At 59.5% G+C, this 608-nt stretch overlaps 1 protein-coding gene across 1 annotated transcript in view; it reads left to right on the top strand.

Moving 5' to 3' along the window:
- Positions 1-608, top strand: part of LOC104128371 (glycolipid transfer protein) — a 5,965-nt gene that overhangs the window by 4,498 nt on the left and 859 nt on the right. The window contains exon 5 of the mRNA XM_035896676.1: positions 385-575. Coding sequence (XP_035752569.1) covers positions 385-575 — 191 coding nt within the window. The remainder of the gene's footprint in view (positions 1-384; positions 576-608) is intronic.

Genomic DNA, 608 nt, shown 5'->3' on the forward strand with positions numbered 1-608 from the left:
TCCAGGCTGAACAAGCCCAGCTCCCTCAGCCTTTCCTTGTAGGGGAGATGCTCCAGTCCCCCCATCATCCTTGTTGCCCTCCTCTGGACTCTCTCCCAGAGTTCCTCATCTTTCTTGAACTGGGGAGCCCAGAACTGGACACAGAGCTCCAGGTGGGGTCTCACCAGGGCAGAATAGAGGGGGAGGAGAAGCTCCCTCACCCTGCTGGCCACGCTCTTCTTAATGCACGAGCAGGAACGCGCGGGGGCATGCATCAGCCCTGTGGGCTACCGGGGCTGCGGGTTTTTTGGGGTGGCCTGGGTGCGTCGGGTTTGGAGGGTGCCTTGCTGGAGGCCAGGAGGCAGCATCCCCTTCCTTACCCTGACATCTCCGCTCTTCTCACAGGGGCTTGAAGTTCATTCTGGTGTTGCTGCAGAGCCTCTCTGATGGTGAGCGGGACGAGGAGCATCCGAACCTCATCCGAGTGAACGCCATGAAGGCTTACGAGATCGCACTGAAGAAATACCACGGGTGGATGCTGCAGAAACTCTTCATGGTGAGCGTTCACGTCTCCACGGGTCCTCCGCAGCCTGGCTGCTCCCTTTGTTGCCCCAAGCAGGGCTTGGAAA

The sequence above is a fragment of the Egretta garzetta genome, unplaced genomic scaffold (assembly GCF_000687185.1).
Source record: "Egretta garzetta isolate BGI_Z169 unplaced genomic scaffold, ASM68718v1 scaffold390, whole genome shotgun sequence".
Lineage (NCBI taxonomy): Eukaryota > Metazoa > Chordata > Aves > Pelecaniformes > Ardeidae > Egretta > Egretta garzetta.